The sequence below is a fragment of the Salarias fasciatus genome, chromosome 16 (genome assembly GCF_902148845.1).
Source record: "Salarias fasciatus chromosome 16, fSalaFa1.1, whole genome shotgun sequence".
Classification (NCBI taxonomy): domain Eukaryota; kingdom Metazoa; phylum Chordata; class Actinopteri; order Blenniiformes; family Blenniidae; genus Salarias; species Salarias fasciatus.
In genome coordinates this window covers 20519852-20539100 of record NC_043760.1, presented here as the reverse complement: position 1 = coordinate 20539100, position 19249 = coordinate 20519852, and the positions used below count along the sequence as shown (strand labels likewise).

General features: G+C 43.0%; 1 protein-coding gene across 2 annotated transcripts in view; it reads left to right on the top strand.

Annotated features, from left to right (window-relative positions):
• The window catches only part of LOC115403556 (E3 ubiquitin-protein ligase SH3RF3), an 83336-nt gene that overhangs the window by 55736 nt on the left and 8351 nt on the right, over window positions 1-19249 (top strand). For both annotated transcript variants that reach the window (XM_030112502.1, XM_030112501.1), the window contains exons 3-7: window positions 2119-2214; window positions 9156-9464; window positions 10451-10566; window positions 13030-13200; window positions 15731-16002. In XM_030112502.1, coding sequence (XP_029968362.1) covers window positions 2119-2214; window positions 9156-9464; window positions 10451-10566; window positions 13030-13200; window positions 15731-16002 — 964 coding nt within the window. The remainder of the gene's footprint in view (window positions 1-2118; window positions 2215-9155; window positions 9465-10450; window positions 10567-13029; window positions 13201-15730; window positions 16003-19249) is intronic.

The window sequence follows — 19249 nt, the reverse complement described above, 5'->3', positions numbered from 1 at the left end:
ATGGAAGAGCGTCATGCTGCTTCCCACTAATAGCCTCTTTCTGTTTTGGACTTTGGGTTTATTCGTCACGACTGACTGTTTTAAGATCGATGAGGCTTCTTTTTGTTTTCAGAGCTAATCCGAACACAAGTATGAAAACGTTTTCCCGTCTTAATGCGGCTGATCTTGAAGAACCTTGTCATATTTGAGATAGGTAATGTGATGGATTGACGAGCTCTATTTGTCAGAATTATCGCCTAAATTATGAATGAGTTTGAACAGATAAAGGCTGTTGTGGAGGGAAGTGGCTCGCCGCTCCAGGAGTGTCTGTCTGGGTTTTGGGTCGCGTAAACAGTCATTTGTATTCTTGGTATTCCTCAAAGCTTATCATTTTGTTCCTGCTGTTACACCAGCTCATTTGCGGTGGGACTTGAACACTCGACACCTCTGCTGTGTCTCGGCTCTGTTGAGTGTGTCTGCACAGAAAGAAGATTATTAAATTACAGTGCGCTGTTCTCTCCAGTGTAGGTGTCTGCGGACTGATTGCGGAGATGCAGAACGCAGATAGCCCCCGTTTCAAACCCGCTGCCCTTTGCACCGGGCTAAACAGATAATGACGAGACACTAATGAGCCGCATTTTTTGGACATTTTAGCAATAGACTAATCAACAGGTTAATGATTGATGATTACACAAAGCCAAACTCTCAAGCAGAGAGGCTTACCCCCGTGGTGTGTATATGTGTGTCGTCATGCAGAACCAGTGTGTGTGATATTGTTTTCTCAGTGTGAGAGGTAATTACTCAGTATGACTAATACACAGTCATTTACTGGCATTATTACCACTATCCCATAATGGTCTAGCCAAGACCTTCATGTGAGGAGAGCCGCGGCGGAGGGAAAAATATTTTCCTGATAAAATCTGTCGGGGTGCGCGAGGTGAACAATGGGATGAAATTTTCCTGATGTTTATCAGGTACGGTGTTGTATCATCGGCACAATATAGTCATTAGACGAGCACGTAAGCCTGCTAATCTATCCTCGCCGCGGAAATGGCATCTGTGAAGGATGTTATTCAGTCTATCTCATATTTCAATTAGAATACGGTGATAAAAGACACATAAAGCCACATTTTTATATTCAGAGGCACGTGGGCTGTGAGTCAAGAGTGTGTTGAGTGTGTCCAAGTTTACAGGAGATCATCTCAACTGTGAGGCATGGTTTCATAGTGTTTATCTCTTAATTATTCATAGCTGTGTTTGTGTTGTAGATTATCATTTCCTTTAAGAAGCCAGTGTGTCTGCACTTCCCTACATCGCTGTTCTGTGAATGGTTTGTCTAACAACCCAAAAAGAGCCACATACATTTGCATACATATTTATAATTTATTTTGAGCTGTTTAGTGGCAGAATCATTTTTTTGCTGTTTAAGCTACTTGTGCACCCAATCTCCCTGTCCTGGTGCGTGCATTCTATGTTAATGTATATGAAATTTGTGACCTATTCAAAGAAAGTATGAATGAGAAATTGGCAGTTTTGATGATAAACCCAATGACATTTATAGAAAAATTAAAGGAAGTGCATCCTGACTAAGTGTAGAAATAATATTATCTGGCTGCGTGTCTGTGATGTGTGTCTGATCAGCAAAATCACAGCTGCATCGGTTTGAAATGAGCAAACACACGTGGGCTTCTGACGCTCGGCCATGAACTGTGACTGCTTGATACCATATTAGATAGTTCCTACAATACGTCACCTGTTTTGATAGCTTAAAACAAAAATCTCCACACTACTTCAATAAACACAAAATACTACAAAATATATGTAGATACAGGATTATTAGGTGACTGTACAGAAATACAGAAATAATGGAGAAATGCATTGAAAAGTTATATTTTCATCAACACCCAAGAACATCAGTGTATGATTGTGTTATTTAACATTTTTTAGTTGCAGTCAAAATATTAACACTTGTCACATTGACAAAGAATCTTTCATTCATCTAATATATTTGTAGAAGGCGGTCTCGATAAGACACGCGGCTGTTGAAAAGTAAGGACTTTTGCCTTGTTTGTGCAAAACGCAGTGAGCCTGAAGTGAAGTGTGTTTGTGGACTCATTCATTTTCTCTCTCTCTCTACAGGATGAGGTGCTGACAGTAATCAGGCGAGTAGATGAGAACTGGGCAGAAGGCATGCTGGGAGACAAGATTGGCATCTTCCCCATTCTTTATGTGGAGGTAAACTGACACACACACACACACACACACACACACACACACACACACAGACACAGATATCTGTGAAAACAACAGCAATGTTGCAGAAATCCCCTGTCTTACATTTGTCTTCATTTATTGTGCTGCTACTTTTGAGAGCAGGGCGTTTCTTTCGGGGAATGTATACTCAGCCTATAATGATAAAAAACAAGTGAGCATTTTGCTGGATGGACACAATACGCTGCAGGAAAAAAAAACTGATCTCAAAGCTGGAAAGCTCACAATTTCATTTACTTTAGTTGCTTTCAATCGCCATAAAATTAATGTTTCTTATTGTGGAATCTATTTAAACTAAATTGGATTCTGATTCTCTCATTTTACATGCTACTTAAAGTACGTCTGCTGCCATAATCCACAACTTTACTCCTCACACGCAGTCACACCGTTGCGCTTGTCTACATTTACCAGCAGAGGCAACAAGTGATGTATTGTTTATTTTTTTTGGTTTTAATGGCTTCAATAAAACAAGTGCTGGGAAGCGGAGTGCACCGAGCCTCGCTCTCAGGTCTGGATGCGCAGAGGAAATTGTTCCGTCTTCCTGTTCTCCTCAGATTAATGACGACTTGTAAAGCCTCCAATAATAAGGATGATTCAAGGTTGGCAGCTGTCCAATGTTGGCGTGAAAGAGCGAAGACTTTATTTTGTGTTACACAATGGAGAGTCTCTCATAAAGGCAAAATAATGGAAACGGTTCCTTTAACTCCTTCCACCTATGCTTTACCACTCACTGAACATGCAACCAGAAAATTGTGATTAGTCCCAGAAATGCTAATGACAGTCGTACTGCTGTTTTCAGTTGTTTTTGAACACTTCAAACATTTTAGCGTCTCTCACGGTGTCACGCCCGTCAGAAGGGAAATACAGTTTACTTTAATCCCACCGCAACTGAAAAGGCATCATGGACGAGTTTACTCTGGATCACTCTTAAGGCTTTTAAGCCTTTGTAAAAACAAAAACAAGTAATAGATGAGATATTTGCCTGCCTCGTTTCTCTTCCCATCGCCGCATATTTGCGAGCACACCGATTCTCCCGCGGCCCCCGTGGAAAACAAATGATGAAACCTTCACAGCCGACAGGAAATTCACTCAAACCGGGAAGCATTTCTTTTTTCTTCTTTTTTCTTCTTCTTTTTTTTTTTCGTTTTTTTCGTGGGGGATTGTCAAGACAATAAAACAACCATAAGGTCAGACTCGGTGTAGTCGCTGCTTTTTCCATTTCTGTATTGCAGTTGATATAAATTTATTACGATCGAGATGAGAGACGGAGAGACTAATGGAGTGACTCATCTTCCAGGCCGCTTTACGTTGCTTTTCTTGTTCATGTGTCATCAGCAGAGTGTGTGTTCAATAACAAATGCTCGTTTATTCCTTAAAAATGTGTTTGGTTGAGCCCACGTTACTGTAAGCGTGCGTATAAAATTTTTGTTCTGATTATTTTTAATGATCTTTTTTTTCCCTCACTCTCGCTGTCTGGATTCCTGGTCTGCTCAGGCTTGGACTCTCGGCTGCACAATCAAGTCCCTGAAATTAGCTGGTTGCCCAAACGACTCTCTCAGGTGATTGTGATTAAGCCCATAGCAGGAGCGAGGCTGGGACAAACACACACACACGCACAGGGGTTCCCCATTAGATAGAGACGCATCTATAATTTAGGCCTCTCCATCACTGTGTCACAGTGGGGGTACAGGAGCATGGTGTGTGTGTGTGTGTGTTTACGTGTGCTATAAAAATCTAATGAGAAGGGCTCAGCTGGAACCTCTGCTGATCTGGATGTGAATGTTGCCTCACTGGAGATGAAGCACCTCTCTCGCCGTTCAGACGTTGATGCTGCGAGGCGTTAATATTGGGCAGTTCGGGATAAAAACAACAAGGCGCGGTGTATATTTGAAGAGTTTACGCAGATTTACTTGGAACCGAAATAGCCTCGTCGTGGCAGAGGTGAGCCTTCGCGCCTCACAGCGAGAACATCCCCGGCAGCTGGGTGTGTTCCAGTACAGAGTTTTCAGCGTTTGCTGAGAGTTTATGTGGTTTTCTTGAGGAAGTCAAATGTCAGCAACTGTAAGAATGATTGTTTATGAGATACAGTATCTAAGCCGAACACATGGTTCTGTAACCACTCTATCAGTACGTTACCAGCAGGCCACGACAATCTTAGGTTCTCTTTTTATTATTTATTTTTTTTTAATTCAGAATGTAAAGACCTACCTATATCAACTGGATTGCCTCTGCGCTCTTTCCTTGATCTATTTTTATTTCATCCTTTAACAGAGTGTTTATGTTTAAATCGTTATGCTTTTCTTTCGTTCCCCATTACGCACGGCGTGATTCTCCGCAGCAGCTCCCTGCACGTCATGTAAATAAACATCTCGGCATTATTCTTCCAGCTCCGTGCGGCTCGGCGTTGCGGGGAGTTGGAGCCGATCCCGGCTGAGCTCAGGTGAAAGGCGGGCTGCGTCCCAGGGCGGGTTGGCAGCCTGCTGCAGCGCCAGCGCAGAGACATAGACAAGGTCACATGCTGCCGTTCACACCTGCGGCCAATTTGATGTCAAAAATAAGTATGAGAAGACCAGAGCATCCATCCAGTTATTCATCATCAGGCTGAGGGGGGGAAACACCTTGGAGAGGGCGAAAACACGACCGCACACACTCACACCTGCCGTCAATTTAGAGGGAGAAATTCACCGAATATGTATGTGTTTACACTGTGGGAAGAAACCAGGATACACCGAGAAAACCCATGCATGCACGGATAAAACATGTAAAATTTAATAAGAAGGAAAAAAAAAAAAATCCCCCATGCCGGGAATCAAACTGGGAATATTGTTAGTGTGAGGCAAGAGTGCTAAACTCCACACGCCTCCGGAGAATGCAAGCTGCCTTGTTATTAGATGTAGTGCCTCATACCAGCATTTGATATTATCGTCGTATCCTCCTTCCTGTTTGGCGTTATAAAGCAAAATGTGTCTCAAAATCTTAAATTACAGTAAAGCAGTCTTTCACAAACATGCTCGTGCACAGATTGAAGACACGGTTATATGTTTCACCTGGTTGAAGTGAAAGTTTTTCTTGCCCTGCCCATTAAATCTCCAGCTTTGCCAGTCAAATGGAGCGCTGCTGCTGCTTTCGAGCCAGGGCTGTGCTGGACATCGGATTCGGATCAATAAATGAGAATAAATGAAAGAGAAAACAAGCACAGCATCAGCAGGTCGAAGTTATTCCCACATGCCGGGCCATGCATTTGAAGATAACTCCCAAAGATTGTTTTTCTTGATTCTACTTTTTTTTGATTGCATGTTATATAGTTTATAAAACCGTCTAATGGCAGAGCTTGTGTATCAGCATGTCTCGAATTATTTAACAGGTAGAAAAAAAAAAACTGTTATTTTGTGATGTGTTAAAGTCTCGAGGATTGATTCTGAGTTTGAGTGCATTAACACCTGTAATGATTTGTGTGGTATATAGCATTAAAAACTGCCTTTGGGTAGGCGTTCTGAGTAGGTTTGGATTTGTTGTGTAAGCTCAGGTGTGCTGCGGGAGTGTGGCGTGATACCAACGCGAGGCGAGGGAGTTCATGTTGTCTCAGGTAGCTTCAGTCGGATCCGAGGGCGATTCATGCAGACGGGAGGATATTTAACGTCGGGCTCATTTTGTTCTGTTTCGTCTGGGATGAGTTGGGGTCCTGTGAAAGGCACCGCTGTCTCTCTTTCTGCCATCTTTCCAGGTTCTTTATGTATTCCTGCAGCAGGAGGAGGGTTGGCACACACCTGCCACTGGCTATATGCGCATACAAGAGTGTGTGTGCGCGCGCGCGCGTGCGTGTGCATACGCACAAGTGTAAGCATGTATCTTGCTGGCTTACCCTTTTCGCAGTGCAGATATCGGCTCATCAGTCTGAGTCTCAGTATTACCTGGAGAGATAAAGCTCACCCTCCAAAAGACATGAAGTACAGTTAGCTCAACACATAATAGATGACCTTGGAGACTTCATTCAACCAAAACCACAGACTAAACCAGAGAATGGGGAGCTGTCTCTCCTCTCTCTGACACACACACACACACACACACACACACACACACACACACACACACACACACCCTTATGTGTTTTACTGCAGCATGACCAGGCACTATAGTGTAGTCGCGGCAGGAAAACTGACCCATCAGCAGCAAGCAGAGGTGTGACTGTGTGTGTCAATCTGACCAGTTGTGTTTGCAAAATCCAACCAGAGTCCAGTGTGCATAATTGACTCAAAGAGTGTGTCGGTGTGTGTGGCTCCGATGACCTTCTGTGTGTGTGTCCACCAGTCAGCCTCACGAGAGCAAACCAAGTTATATCTGCAGCATCAATCCATCATGCTCATTAGCATACGATTTGGCTTTGATTAGCATTTCTATTAATATGGAAATGCAACATCACCGACTATGAACCCAGACTGGTCGGTCCAGGCACCTTGTCTGAGAGAGGGAGGGAGAGAGAGAGAGAGCAAGAGGGCGAGCGAGAGAGGGAGAGAGAAAACGCTTGACTTCCTCTCCAGGGATTGTTCAGGGGTTTGAGGTTGTGCTAAACAGACATTATTGCAATGTAAATTCGTTGGAGGGCTGAAGCTGATGTTGTTTCTTAACGTGTTAGCTCGTGAGTGTGTGTGTTTCATGGTTTATATGTTTCCTAAGACAAGGGAATCGTCTGCAGTAACGGATGCAGTGTGTCACCGAGGTGAGACATACATATATGGTAATTCAATTAATGATGATAAAGTGATGTACTGTAGGTGTAATATTTCATTTATACTGAATTAACAAGTGTGCAGCGATAATATTACCTCTAAGCACAGCATTCCACACGTTGTACCAGCAGCAAAAGGCAAAAACATTTTATTACCGACATGCCTGTGTTTATATAGCATTAACGTGAAACTGAGAAGTGCTTCTCTGTCTGGGTGGCGAAGGGAGCTGAACTGTGAGGCAGATAGTTCAGGAACATTTCAAAGCAGTGTGAGCAATGGCGTAAGAAAAATTAATGAACACCAGGTTGCTTTTCATGACTGCCGAGATGAATAATTGGCTGGCACATGAAATATGTGACAATAAAACAACTTCACTGCCTGCTTAAGCTGCTCCAAATCTCCATAATTGTCAAAAACACAAATTGTTCACCCAGCTCTCCAACCACAGATGGGTCTTCCATTAACAATCAAAGACGTGCTTACAGCCACAGAGCAGAAAACACATTGGCATAATCAAATTAGCTCATATGTGGGCTCTGCTCTTTCAGCTTTTTGAAAATATTGCAACTTGCTGCTGCTTGATTATATTTCCATAGAGCATCTTTCCTCCTCTTTTCACAAATTAATATCTCTGCTAATAGGAATCTTTTGATTTCAGTATACTGACAGGATTGATGGAATTACATTGTGAACTGGCAGCCAGTCGTTGGGATGGTGATATGTAATCTGGACAGAAAATTTCTAGTCACTGATCCTGCAGAATCCTGCTAGTGCAGAAAACACAGCAATTTCTTTATTTGTGTTTTGCTGCTGTTTGCTTTCCAAATCCAGACACTCAGCAAGTTACATGTCATGTAGACTTTGGAACTACATGTGTCTACTTTGACCCTTGATGCACAGGATGGTTTTGTGTGAACGTAGATGAAGCTATACAGCTGTTGATGGCTTCTATGATAATAAAAAGCACAACTCTGCATACATTTTTCCCAATTACACAATTACCCTATACCCTATCTGCTTGTTCTAGAACTTCTTCTACAAAAACAAATCTTCTTTCCCATCACTTCCAGCATCTGTAAAGCTGTTTACACACAAATGATTGAGTGTCCTACCTGTCGTTTGAACGGCTTTCTTCTTTTCTCTCGCAGATTGTTGCATTTTCTCATCTGCCAACTGTTGAAAATATCGTCCGCAAGTCTTAATAAATCACATTTCTCATCAACGCTTTAAAGGCACACCGGGAGCCGCGTTACCTCGACGGAGGTGTTTCTTGCTCAGCAGTTCCTGCAGGAAAAAATATCGGGGGACAACATCACCACCATATTAAAATCTAGAACTGTGACCATTAACTCCGCACAGCTAATTACACTCTGCGCCGGAGAGAATGTTTGTTTCTCAGATAGAGGGTGTTATTGGCTAGCACTAAAAGTAAATACAAGATCGCAATCATCCAGTCCTGACATGCAATTAAAGTTGCTGAGGAGCTCAACAAAGCTAAAAGCTTTTTTCTGTTGCGGTTCGTGTTGGAGCGACTTAAAAAAAAAAAAGAGTGAAATCTATCAGTCAGTCACTCGAATGTATAGTCCTCCCACTCATCTGTGTTCAGCAACTTCACATCATTATCTGATCTTTGCCGTCAGTGTCTATTAGAGTTAGTATCAGGTCACTTATCAGCAATCAGTGCAAAGATAAAACTGTTTGGCTCTGTGCAATTAAACTGAATACCTGAGTGAAACCAAGGTTTGAGTCAACATTAAATTACTATCATGCTTATTTCTTCATTATTCTTTAATTTGCACAAGCATGAAGTCTTTAAATCAATATAATTTAAAATAAAACGACTGAGAAGAGATTATTATACTGTTATTTATTCATCTAAGACTCTGTCAAAAAAAAATAAAAGAAGAAGAAATTCTCCCTTGTTGTGTGGCGGCTCATTTTCATGAATTATCAGTGTTGGACAAGGAGGAAGAGTCAGTGTGTTCGACACAGCGAGTCCCACCAGACCAAGTGTTTGAAGTGAAGATTGATACGCTGCTGCTCTCAGAAGCTTCCAGGAAGAACAAGGAGGAAAAGGCCACCCAGATGCAGCCGTGCTTGTTGAGGGAATTACGTCCTGGAATCACTCAGGACTGAAATCTAACACTTAAATCTGTCTTTCCTCTACCCTCCTCGCAGTTAAATGAAACGGCAAAGCAGTTGATGGAGATTGACAAACCCATGCCGGCTAACGCGCCGGGCCCGAGCTCCGAGCCAGCCCCGCTGGGCCCCTGCTCTCCCGGGCCGTCCCCCAGCGCCTCCCCGTCCAACGGGAACGGCTCGGGCCATCGGCGAGGCGAGGGGAAGAAAAACGCCAAGAAGCGGCACTCGTTTACCGCGCTGTCCGTCAGCCAGAGAGCGGCTCAACTCAACAACCGGCACAGCATGGAGATCTCCCACCCCGTCCTCATCAGCTCCTCCGACCCCCGAGCCGCCGCTCGCATCCAGGTACACGCCGGCGCCGCGGCTGTGAGGTGACGCCGTCGTGATGTCTTGACCTTTGATATAAGATGCGACTCTCATATTCTGGCCAGTTTGTTATAAGTAGCGTCTCACTAATGTTCACACATTTCATATTTCTACACATATAATAGATATAATTTATGTTACACCCTTTTGCTGAGGGCGCCACTTAAAAAAAAACTCAGACCACTGTGGAGATCTGCACTACAAGTATGAGTCAGTCATGCTGATATAAACATTTCTTTTTTAGAATGTATTATTCTAAGATAATGGTGATTCAATTTTTAAAGAATTTTAAAAATTCAGGTGGGTGAAATTAAACCTCGGATGAGTGGTATTCTGTAAAAATATGCAGGTGCCTTCTAAATTGAAGGAAAGCAGTGAATTGCAGGAATCGTGGACATTCATAATCTTTCATTGATAATAAAAGGGCCATATGTTGCCCCCAGGCAGTACAGTGGCAGAACTGCTCTAGTTTATAACAGTGTAATTATATTTTACTGAACTGCCTGGTTACATTTCTGCTCGTAAAAGAATTGATTTCAAAGATAGGTTGGATCTCCAAATAAAGGCGGTGATATTGAAGAACACATCTACAGTTCAGTAATGCAAGTTAATTTATTGCCGCAGATTATTTTTGTGATTAACCGCTACGCTCACACACCTCAAGCCGGAGATCGCTCCGGTCGATATTTTCCACAAGATTTCATCATCATATTCCCCAGTAATCCACTTCCACATAAATAAAATCATCCCTCTTCTTGATAGCTGTCGACTGGAGGCACATTGCTTTTACAATTATTGCCTCTGGTTGCATTGATACCTGGGTTCGGTGTGTGTTTCGCCGTATCTGAACGATGCCCATGACGCATATTGAAAATCTGCAAAAGACTGCAGGCTCATATGATAAATAGTTATTTATGTAAAAGTGGATTTCCTGACCTTCTGTGTTTTTCGTGGCGGTTCCTCAGGATGCGTCCCCACCTGGTCCCGCTCCCTCCTCGACGGGGGTGCTGGTGCCCCCCAAAGTGGCATCCATCACCTCTGAGCTGCTGGCCCATGCCAAGGTGCAGCTGCCACTCAACATGTGAGTACACCCCGGTGCCGTCAGCTCACCCACACACAACCTTTGTTGTTTTCGGGCCCCCAACCCCCATCCTGCGCTTTCTGTTTATCAACACAACAGATATGTGCCTCACATCCAAGTGTGATTTCCGAGCTTGCTTCCTGGCAGCAGTAAAAAAAAAAATATTTCCTGCGCGGTGCCCAGAGATGTTGGCCACGTTCCACCACCTCTGCAAGCACATTTACTCCTCCACTGGTCAAGGATGAAATCCCCCTCAGAAAGGAAAAATAGAGTTACACACCGTGCTGCGAGTTGTGTGACGCTTGCAATCGCGTTTCAAAACAGGGCTTTCCAACTGCCTTGCCGTTGCCCATTAAATGCATTTTATTGTAGATCCATCATATGTGGCCCTGAGGAGGCCTTGATCTTTGGGAAGCATGCAAAAAAAAACAAAAAAAAAAACATGTATTGAACAAAGTACTACTGCAAATTGTGAAAACTAAAACTTAATCACAAAGTTCACGTCATCTGGATTAGGAGTCATCAAATGACCCGACACACAATCACAAAAAAAACAAAAAATTCTTGTCTAAATGCAAATGGCAGCTCTCCTCCAGATGGCTGTTTCCACACCAGTGTTGACCAAGTCTGTTCTGTAATTTACCTCATAATTAACCTGCAAGCTATTTGCTGGGAAGGTACCAGCATCTTCAAGGTGAGTGTGTGTGTGTGTGTGTGTGTGTTCCTCTGTGGCTGGACCAATTTCCAGCGTTGGGCCTTGAGAGCGAGGATATTTTCAGAAAGTGAGCGAGTTCAGACCCTTCTACCTCGTCCAAGGTTACAATTAGATTTGTGGTTTAGGCGAAGTATGAGGGACTGTGCTTTGCCAAAGGGGGTCCTAATGAGTAGAGAAGTGCCACGGGTGTGTGTGCGCACGTGTGTGTGTGTTGTTTACAAATAATGAGTGTCCATTTTACAGTATGTCAGACATATACAGCAGTAATGTCAGTATCAATAATGTCACCTTTCAAGTAGGTTTAGAGGTATACACACACACACACACACACACACACACACACACACACACACACACACACACACACACACGTCCGGAGTGGGTTCGTCCTGCTGATGAGGTCGGACGTTTTCATCTTGACCTGGCGACTACTCCTGTTGCCATGGGGAGACGGGAGACAGTCCCCTTATCTGTTACCATGGTAACGGGGGAGGCAGCCCATATAGGGCTTGTTTACTCTGCGGTCTTATCGTCTTCCGTCGGAGTCGGGCACGTCATACTATGAATGTCTCCCAGCGACAGGACAAGAAACTCATTTATATGTAAACGTCCGGCAAAGTCGTATATTGTGACCACAGTCTGCTTGTAAACAGGTGAGAGCGTGCACAAACCACGGCATCCATCACTCAGCATCGAGTGGTCCAGTTATCATCCCAGAGAAAAATGAATGGAATAACCTTTTCAGATTTCAAAGAACAAGAATATTCGAGATGACCGCATTGTAAAACCAGTAATATATTTTGGATTGAATCACTTTTTCTGAATTGAATAATTTTCGACAGTGATAACCAGAACTCTGAACATACTGATATTAGCATATAAATATTATTCATTCTATCAGACACATTACGACCCTGTTTGAAGAATTTGAGCAGTCAAGTTGTAGTTAATATCCTAAAAGGCCTCGTTGTTTTCTTTGAGGACATTGATTTTTTTTTTTTTTTCCTGGAACATCGCTCAAGATATTCTTAATTCCGTCTAGTTAAGTTTTGAAGAGTTGGGAGTTTTATGTGGTAATTATGTGCTTGACATTTTACAGGATTTCACATTTCCTGATGCCGTATCAGTGATATCGTCTTTTCTAACATAAACAAGCACATATGTGGGAAGGACGAACCAACTCAGACTCAGTCGTTGACCTGACAAAGATCTTGCTGTGGATGGTGTTGATGGTGAAATAAAGGGAGTAGGTGGAGCATCAGTAGTTTGTGGGCTCTTCGCTTTTCATCTGTACATTACGGCATATTAACAACAAATAAATTTATGAAAATAAGCTTTTAGTGTCATGCACGCAACATTTACTCTTCAGAGATAAACAGGATAATCTTATTTTGTTCTTGACAACTAGAAAAGACTTAAATTGTATCATCAGTTTTTTACTTGAAACCACAAAACAGTGTAATGGTCTTCTGCGTTGTAGCAATAACCAAGGTTTCTTCCAGTTCTATGGAAACATTCATGTGAATTCTTACTGCAGTCGTCCGTTTAGCTTTGTGGTTTGCTCTGCCTAACACACAGCACAGTGCATTAGGGGTAATCCACATGCATATGCCTCCAGATGAAGGCACCCACTGGGAGATAATCAGCGTTTGGTGAACAGTTGCTGAATAATTTCTGCCGGCTTAAACGTTTCTTTTACCATCGCATTTATTCTCTGTAAATTTTCTGTGTTGCCTTTGTTCCCCCAGATACCTGGCTCTGTACGCCTACAAGCCCCAGAAGGCTGATGAGCTGGAACTTCGGAAAGGGGAGATGTATCGGGTGACGGAGAAATGTCAAGACGGATGGTTCAAAGGCACCTCGCTCAGAACCGCCGCCTCCGGTGTCTTCCCAGGAAACTATGTCACCCCTGTGTCCAGGTCAGCGAGCTCAGCCTGGCAGAGGGCCAGGGCATCACTGTCATTAACAGACAGAAGTGCTCGATATTGCATAGATGTACTTTAAAGAAGCTTCGACTGTGCAAGTATGATTAATCTTTATACCGGCTTTAAAGTCTTTTGGTTAAAATCTCAATGCACTAAAATTATCGAAGAAAGTTAAAGTTTTAGTCTAACATCCTGTTCAGACTCCCTCTTGGTTCAACAGCAGGTTGATTTGAACACACACATCCAGCAGTGCAGTCAGACTAAAGCCCCTAATTTTGTCCTCGTACAAAAGGCTGCCCTGGCTCTAACACGAAATCGCTTGTTGTAAATTACATTGTAATTTTTTTGAGGTCATTTCTTGGCTCCATCAGAACCTGAATACAGATCAGACTGAACAGTGCAATTTGGTAGGTATTATGGCGTGTAATTGCATGTGTGGTTCTGTGTGGCCATACGGCGTCTTGTCACACAGGAACGCCCCGAAAGCAATTTTGGGGGTTTCAGTAGGGAGGGAGCGCCGTCACCGGATACTTTGTTTTCCATGTTGATGATATGTTCTTCCAGCTTCGGCATCTACTTCACATATGGCCTCAAGATCTGCTGAAATCCTTTGGTCATACTCATGAATGTACCGGTGTACAGACTCCACCTGCCCAGATCCTCATCCGTATCCTGTGGATCATTATCATTGTTATCACGGCAATCGTTATCATCATTGTTGTTACTTTTCACATCCTAAACACATTTACGCCTCGCAATCGAATGCAAACAAAGCAAAAAAAAAAAGAGTGTGGTGAAATATTCCGCAATTTAATTACCCTCATTATTCCTGCATGCATGAAGACATTTGCAGTTGCTGTTCATCTAATCTGTATTCTGCTCCATGATGCAGTCGCAGAAAATGAGAACGAGAGGGAGAAAAAAAATAAAAGCAAGGCAGAATTACAAAAACAGAAATGCAAAAACTGAGAGAGAGATAGAACGGTGATGAGAGGATGCACAGCATGGGCATGTAATGTTGGATAAACAAGACCCGAGTCTGAAAGACGGAAAAGCACAAAAGATGGGAAAAGAGTGAAGGATGGAAGAAAAGGTGACGAAAGGAGAGAACAATGGGAAAAATGTTTAATTGAGGATAGGTGAGAGAGAATGAAGACGAAGGAGAGAAGGGATAGAAAGCAAAAATAAAGGGAAAAAAAACCATACAAAGAGAAGAGACGGCTGTGAAAACAGCAAGTGTCCTCCTCCAGTGGATATGAACGGCTGCTTCACATTCTGCACTTATGCAATCTTAGGAAAAGAGAGAGAGAAAGAGAAAGGCGAGGATGGGCAAGTAATCAAATGAGAGGCAATTTGTTATTTTTACGCAAGCATACACTCCTCCTGCCTCCATCCCCTTACCTCTCCTCCCTCTTTTGTCTGCAGTGCAGCTCAGAAATTTCTCAGTATGATAATGAGAGACTGCCAAGGATGCATATGTGCACAGACCTGGACATACAAACAGGCATTTTAATGCAACGGTGATAAAGATCACCAATATTGACTCGGTTCTTTTTGAATTCAGTTTGTTATTTGCATTATTTTCATGGGATGAATCCCGATCTGATCCATGGATGTATCTTTTAATTATTGTTTGTATTTGTTACAGTGACAATACACCTGCTTCAGAGCTGACTTTCCTTCAAACATACATTTTTTTTTTGTGAAATACACACTATTACTGTTTAAAGTGTGAAATTTTAGTATTACTGCACTGTAAAGGAAACACAAGCGTCTATATTAAACTGGCTGCACACAAAAAAAAGCAGTCGGGAGTAGTATCTACAGAGTCTCTCAAATCAAAAACCCAGTGAACAACTCATCTGTGTCCACTGGTAAAAAAGAAAGGAAAATCGCCCTCCCTCCGTCCACACGTGCAGAAAGTCATAACTCTGTAAATGTCTGACAGGAAGTCGATGAGCAGCCATAAGAGTGTGAATACCGCTGCGTCAATAATGTTCAGCTCACCGTTCTGCCATTCAGCACTCTGCAGACAGAAACATGAGCAGCCCGCAGCAGCATATATGTTACAGCAGGACACTGTGTCGCCACTTACATAATGGTTTGAATATCACTCACTTTGACAGGGTTTAATTTCTGCGTTTGGCGTTCCCGTGCTGGTGTCATGGACTAAACGCGGCATGTGGGCATCTCTGTGACGCTTGTATCCGAACAGCTTTGTTCAACCGTCAGTCCAGAATTTCTGACTAATGCAGAGCTGTCGCCTCCCCAAGACCAGCGGTTTTTAATGGTTTTAATGGTTTAGACCAGTAGCAGTGTGGTATTTGATGCACTTTTTACAAAACTTCCTAAGAAAGGAAAACATAAACTGGAATCCTGTGACGTTTTCACAATTTTCTCGCTTATTTTTCCCATTATATGTTGCAACAAGGGAAAATTTGTTTCCTAATACCATCTGTCTGTGTAGGTCGGTTTAAGATGAACATCTAAAGTCAGCTTCGCTCTCCCATTTTTCTCCTCGAAGGGCTCCGTTTGGAGTCGGTGCTACCCGCGGGTCCTGTCTATCCAGTCCTGGAGGAGGGGGGAGTGGATGCAGTCAGGTGGCAGGTAAAGTCGCCGACCCTTCGTCCCCCGGGTCTCCGGGGCCCTCCTCGTCGCGCCCCTCCACCCCGCTGGTCAACTCGGCCAACTCCGCCAGTCCTGCCTCCTCGCCGCAAACTGCCGCCGCTCAGCTGAAGAACTGCCTGCGCTCCAGCCAGCACACAGCCAATCAGGCACGCACCTCAATGCAACTGGGTAAGAAGGAAATATATACGCTTTACTAAAAGGTTTGATCTTCGTCTCATCACTGAGACTGATCCTGGCAGGGTAACGAAACTTCAGAGACCTGCCACTAGACAAACGTGCCGTTTTGGAGGGATAGTAGTAAATAATTGTGGGACATGAGGATGACATTTCCCAAGTAAATAAGCTTAACTGTGTTTGTGTTAAAAGAAAAAGACTTTTAAAATGATGCTGCGTCAAAGAGCAGGTGAATCATCCCTCCAAAGAGAACTTCAGCAAATTGAAATTTATATCACATAAAGAAGTGTCTGTTTTGTTTGGATTATTCCAGTGCTGTGCTGCACCCGACAGGCTTAAAAAAGCACAGCCCAAATCATTTGGGAGTTGCAGAATTTTAGCCCTTTAGCCTCTGATTACAGAGTAATGGAATATTGAACAGTCATTAATTCAAGAGGCAACACCATATATTTCTGCAGAAACTTTCTTTAACTTGCAGTATTATTACTTCTTTTAGTGTATAAATGCATCCTGATAAAACAAATATGTTGTAATGCCTCATGGAGCTGGATCATTTTCCATGAATTGTGCAAACCGTGGTGATTAGTTTTGACTCTCAGTTGTCCCCGATGTGAATGAGGCTCAAATTAAGCTGGTTGGATCTTGCTCCTTTGTACTGAATATGAAAACCTTTTCGTTTCACTTGACAGGCTTTTATAGAAGCAGCGAACGTTCAGATAAAGTGGGACCCCATGCAGAGGGAGTCCAGACAGCTGGTGGATTATTTTCTCCTCATCGCATTGTTGAACTAAAACATCTACCCTGGTGTGAAAACAGCGTTCTCCACATATTGGTGCATAATATATATCATCTGTTGGACTTATGTTTAAGTGAGTTTCAAAGTGGGCACAGCTACAGAAATAGGTGAAGAATAGGTTTAAATACATTTATTAAAACACGCATCGTCCACTTCGCTATAATTCTGCAGCAAACGGAGTACAGATGTTAAGTTAAAGTTGGACAAAGGCGTCCTGTAGCAGTCCTTTAATACCAGATAATTAGTTGATGCATGGGTGATGAGACGTGCACAGATGCATGCAGTAGAAATGTGCAGTAAAGTGCTCTGCTGGTGCAGCTTTACTGTTCTCAACCACAAGTGCCCTCGCACACAGTCCCCAGGAACATGCACACCTGCATGCGTACAAGGTCTAGATCATATCAGCCTTGTTCCACAGTCAGTCTTTTCAGCTCCCCGCCTCCCTCTCTCTCTGTTCCTTTGTATCGTTTTTCTCTCCCTTTGAGAAAATAATGGCGAAGGTTTCATTTGGGAGGCTGAGGAGTACACACTGTGAGAAGACTGCCAAGAATAACACACACATGCAGACATCCCACGTCCGAACGCACACGTGCACGCTCGCAAACACACACAGCCGAATGACATCACTGTGCTTTTCGTTTTATGGAGGCGTAATGACAGAGCTTCTTTTTTTTCTCTCTCTCTCCACTTCTTTCCTGATTTTGTCTGTTTTTCTCCCAGTTGCTGGCTCTCTCTCTCTCTCTCTCTCCCTTCCTCTCTCTCTCTCTCTCTCTCTCTCTCTCTCTCTCTCTCTCTCTCTCTCTCTCTCTCTCACAGGAACACAAACACACACGTGTACAAACACATACACACATCTGGTCTCAATTACAAAATAAAGTATGTGCTCAGTTCTGGCGTTTAGTGGTTTTATCACATGACCAGAACACCTCTCTGTGGATTTCTGCAGTGTAGAGGAGCAGGTGGCCAGCAACCGTGTGTGTGTGTGTGTGTGTGTGTGTGTGTGTGTGTGTGTGTGTGTGTGTGTGTGTGTGTGTGTGTCTTTTTCTGTCACAGTGTGCATGCACATGCATTCCTTTGCAGTTTTAATCTCATGAGTACTGAATGTCCTTATGAAAACCAAAGGCAAAGGAAAGTGCCCCAAACTCAGTGAATGTCACAGAGTTTTGGGGTTGTGCAAGTCTGTAGTTAATCGCTAATTGTTTGTGATCTTCTTCTTATTTGTGTTTAATAATCAGCTGAAAATCTAGACTGTGCACAAAGAAGTGTAGAAATACAATTTTAAACTATTAATTTCTGTTGCTCCTCAAGCCTTCAGTTAAAGCAACAGGTTTCTCTAGCAAATGGACAAAGGAAGGTTTCTTTACTTGTGCTTAGTTTACCTTGAATATTAAAGTCAAGAACATTCTTCTAATTATTCATTTGTCAAGTGTAAATTAAAAAGTTCCCATGATGCTTTCACCTCATCGTGAAGACTTTGAGTGTTTCTCTTGAGCTTAAGTAGGTTTCCCCTGGATATTATAGCTTCTTCCCACTATTCCAATACATGTTTGAATGGCTGACTCCAATTAGCTCCTGTCTGTCGGGCTGTCAATCTACAAAACAAAAAAAAAAACTAGTGAAGTTGGCACGTTGTGTAAATGGTGAATAAAAACAGAATACAATGATGTTCTAATCCCTTTCAACCTATATTCAATTGAATACACAGCAAAGACAAGATACTTAACGTGTGAACTGGTAAACTGTTATTTTTTGCAAATATCAGCTCATTTTGAATTTGATGCCTGCAGCGTGTTTCAAAAAAGCTGGCACAAGTGGCAAAAAAGACTGAGAACATTGAGGAATGCTCATCAAACATTGAATTGGAACATCCTACAGGTGAACGAGCTAATTGAGAACAGGTGTGTGCCATGACTGGGTATAAAAGCAGCTTCCCTGAAATGGCAGTCATTCACAAACAAGGGTGGAGTGAGAGGGTCACCACTTTGTGAACAAATGCGTGAGAAAATTACTGCACGTAAGATGGACTGATGCAAAATGGAGAAGTGTTCTGTGGTCTGACGAGTCCACGTTTCTGATTGTTTTTGGAAAGTGCGGTCGTCTTGTCCTCCGGACCAAAGAGGAAAAGAACCAGTCGGGCCATTATAGGTGCAAAGTTCAAAAGCCAGTATCTGTGGTGGTCTGGGGGTGTATTGGTGCCCAGGGCATGGGTAGCTTACACATCTGTGAAGGCACCATTAATACTGAAAGGTTTTGGAGCAACATATGTTGCCTTCCAAGTCTTTTTCATGGACACCCCTGCTTATGTCAGCAAGACAATGCCAGGCCGCATTCTGCACGTGTTACAACAGCATGGCTTTGTAGTAAAAGAGTGTGGATACTAGACCTGTCTGTAGTCCAGACCTGTCCCCCATTGAAAATTCGTGGCTCATTACAAAGCATAGAATA